Below are 3453 nucleotides of genomic sequence, written 5' to 3'. Positions count from 1 at the left end.
AAACTGTGGATAACCGTCCAAATAGAAAAACACCATTATCCCTTATAATATAGATATATATAAATAAAATAAATAAATTACAAATTCAAGTCGAAAGAATGAAAGCAAATTAGTGATGATGTGTGCGATATGAATGAAAGGGAACAAGAAGACAAAAGTAGGAAGGAAGGTAGAAAGGAAGAGAACAAAGTAGACACGGCATATATCTCTTTCTAACTTAAAACTAAAGAATTAAAGGGAGAGAGAGAGATGCAATCTGTGATGATACAAGATCTTCCTTCCTTCTCAATTAAACTTAGAGCTAACGAAAACAAAAACCATGACCAACTTTTCCTCAGTCTTCACACCTATCTAGCTAGCTTTAACTCTTCTAGCTTTTTCAAGACTTAAAATTAGATGCAATCTAAACATTCACCAATAGAAACTAGAAAACCCCTTTTGTTTCTTATAAAACCTTGTTACATTTTCTTCCTCTCATCTCATCTCTCTCAAAGACTCTTCCACATACTGTGTTATACTCTAGCTTCTTCCAAGCAGCTCCATATCTCTCTTTCTTTCACATATCAGCACATAGAAAGAAAAGAGAGAGAGATAGCTTGATGATATCTATGAGTACTATACATGTGAATTATGTTTTGATCTCATGTTAGTTGTAACGTCACTAAGTAAACAAGAACAACTAAAAGTAGATTAGAAAAAGTGGATAATCATAGAAGGCATGGTAAAAGGCAACTTCCACCCGAAGAAGCATCGGAAGAGAAAGAACAACATCAACATCATCAGATGATGAGTAACATCAGTAGCAACTATGCTACTGCAGCTTCCAGCAACACATCTCGTAGATCTGAGCAGCAAGACATGACGGCCATGGTGTCGGCCCTTTCTCGCGTCATCGGTACTAATAATAGTCCTTATGATCAGCAGCATCATAACTACATACAAACAGCAGCCAGCGGAGTAAGGCAAGCCCCGTTATTCTCTGGTAGTCAGGATCAACACGATCCGTCACTACTGATGGCAGCTATGAACCAGCAGCAACAACAGCAGCAACATGATGACCAAGGTAGGTATTACCATGTTGAATTGTTGAGGTGGTAAAGCCCGTAGGCGATTAAAAGGCCGTGTTCACATTTACTTTCTCCAAACCTAGCTAGCTATATTTGTCTGCATTTTAATATATGGTCAAACATATTCATTCAAGTTTTTTTGTCAAAATGCATGCATAAACAAACATATATGTTGTATGTCCAGGAACAAGGTATCCGACATCCACAACAACATCTATCGTACTAGTAGATAAGTTTTTTTCTGCAAGTAGCTAGTCGTACTAATCAATTGAACTTAGCATCTCCAACAAAAAACAAAAGCTTAATTTGTTTTGATAACCAGTAGATTCCGTATGTGGAGTGCCTACTTACAGTAATCGGTGGGGAACAAACTCTAGGTTACCAGGTTTCAGATTATGAATCCTCTCTTTAGCATATATAATCCGTGTAGTGTGTATAAATGACAATGCGTGTATGCTGCTAATTAATTACGTACAATATATGTGTAACAGGGAATCAGAGGAGAAGGCATTACAGGGGAGTAAGACAAAGACCGTGGGGGAAGTGGGCAGCTGAAATACGTGATCCGAAGAAAGCAGCTCGTGTCTGGCTTGGAACATTCGACACGGCTGAAGGTGCTGCTCTTGCGTACGATGAAGCTGCTCTCAAGTTCAAAGGTACCAAAGCTAAACTCAATTTTCCTGAAAGGCTTCAATCATCACCATCATTACCTTCTGGGAGAAACACAAGTGCAACAACTACTACTGGTGCTAGCCCTGCAACTCATCATGAATCATCATCGACCTACTCAACTAGCAGCAGTCATTTTCCTCCCCAAGGAGGAACGGTATCGTATCCATTCAGTGGACCAACGCCAACTTTCTATCACCAGAGTGATCAACAAGCGGGGACAATGGACTCCGACCTTTATCATTATGCACAACTTCTATCTAGCAGTGGAGATGAAGATTTCCACCATGTTGCAGCACATTTATATAATATCAACCAACAACCACCTAGCTTTGTTCATTCAAGTACTGGAAGTAGCGCTACTTCGACCACACCATCTTTGTACAATCAGCAACTAGAGCAAGAGCGTCTTAGGAGGTTTTCGTCATCGCAGTCAAGACGCTCATTTTCAAGTTCTGAACCTCCCAATGATCCTGATCAGCATGGGGGTACAGGAGACAGAAGCAGATATTCAAGAGACTACTAGCATCTTAGCTAATTAGCTATAGCTAGCTAGTGTATTCAAGCTTGCGCAAATGCATCAAGATATCAGGCTAGCAAAAATACTTTAGTCTTGTTCTTTGTATTTTTTAGTTCCGTTGGGGTTCATTTCCATAGACCCCACATCTTTCCAAGAAGGAATAGAAAGATTCGAACTCGTCGAGTAATTTGATCTATATGATTATGATTATAGTATGTTAAAATTTTGGTTAACTCTTGTTTCGCACATCATTATCATTTTGTTTTCCTTTCTTTTAATTATATATGAAAACACTTCATGGTATCAAAATATCAAAGAGACTATAATCCAATGATCAGATGCATTCACCATGCTTATCGCTTAATTACAAAAATTACACTTAATTTTCATAAATATAGAAGTACTTTTTATTTTTTTATTTATACTTGTTCATCATCGCGTTTTGTTTGCCTTAACGAAAGGGTGTCACCTGTTGACATGCACCAATAGGTGTATGTAGCTTCTAATTGTTGGCATCAATGCTTGTCATTGAGGTGTCCTTGGAAATGATTGTTGCTGTAACTCGACTTTTGTCTTTCACTTTCTCATGCATCAAGCTCTATATCACACCATTTATCGAATGTTCTTCTAGACAAATAGTTAAATTATTACGTTAGAAGCCAAACATCTCATGAGTCATGAAAAATAGCATGCAACTGCCCCTTGAAGTGTCTGTTTGCATTACTTTGACCCATACTTTGCAACAGTACTTAGACCATATGCTTAATACATATATCAGCGCATGCGTTAGCTTGAATTTTATATACTCCTACACCACTAGCTAATCAAGTGTTCTTTGCTAAAACGATATATTAATGAGTTCCCTTTCATCATGAATGTATTAATTGGATCCCAAGCCACAAAGTGCGTAGTTGAAACTTGAAAAGGCAAGACCCTAGCTAATGTGCATGCAATTTGATGCATGATGTTGAGTTGAGTGGGTACTTAAGCTTGTTTAATAAGTAGAGAGATAGTTCCCTTATTCGTAAATTCTCCTTTAAAGTTAAAAAAAGCACTCCTCATCATCACCAAATCCTTTTATATTCTAGTGAGTTTCGAGTACTAATAAAACAAGTAGATGTATAGGTAGGTTCATCGGAATCATATAGATATGTCATTGATTCTTAGGTCATCAAAATCGGCCTACCTGAAGTCTCC

At 37.8% G+C, this 3453-nt stretch overlaps 1 protein-coding gene across 1 annotated transcript; it reads left to right on the top strand.

Annotated features, from left to right (window-relative positions):
* Positions 1-233: 233 nt before the first annotated feature.
* Positions 234-2502, top strand: LOC113271526 (ethylene-responsive transcription factor ERF113-like). Its single transcript, XM_026521412.1, has 2 exons — positions 234-1063; positions 1559-2502. Exons 1-2 carry the CDS (start codon positions 784-786, stop codon positions 2260-2262), a joined length of 984 nt encoding a protein of 327 aa, XP_026377197.1. The 5' UTR covers positions 234-783; the 3' UTR covers positions 2263-2502.
* The last annotated feature ends 951 nt before the right edge of the window (positions 2503-3453 follow it).

This window comes from Papaver somniferum, chromosome 4 (genome assembly GCF_003573695.1).
Source record: "Papaver somniferum cultivar HN1 chromosome 4, ASM357369v1, whole genome shotgun sequence".
NCBI classification, from domain to species: Eukaryota; Viridiplantae; Streptophyta; class Magnoliopsida; order Ranunculales; family Papaveraceae; genus Papaver; species Papaver somniferum.
The sequence above is the reverse complement of the archived record's forward strand: the minus strand, read 5'-3'. Positions and strand labels throughout refer to the sequence as shown.

Excerpts from the sequence above, each read along its gene's own strand:
- LOC113271526 (XM_026521412.1), top strand. The coding sequence starts at position 784 with ATGATGAGTAACATCAGTAGCAACTATGCTACTGCAGCTTCCAGCAAC. Across the intron at positions 1,064-1,558 it reads GCAGCAACATGATGACCAAG|GGAATCAGAGGAGAAGGCAT; the intron begins GTAGGTATTACC and ends TATGTGTAACAG.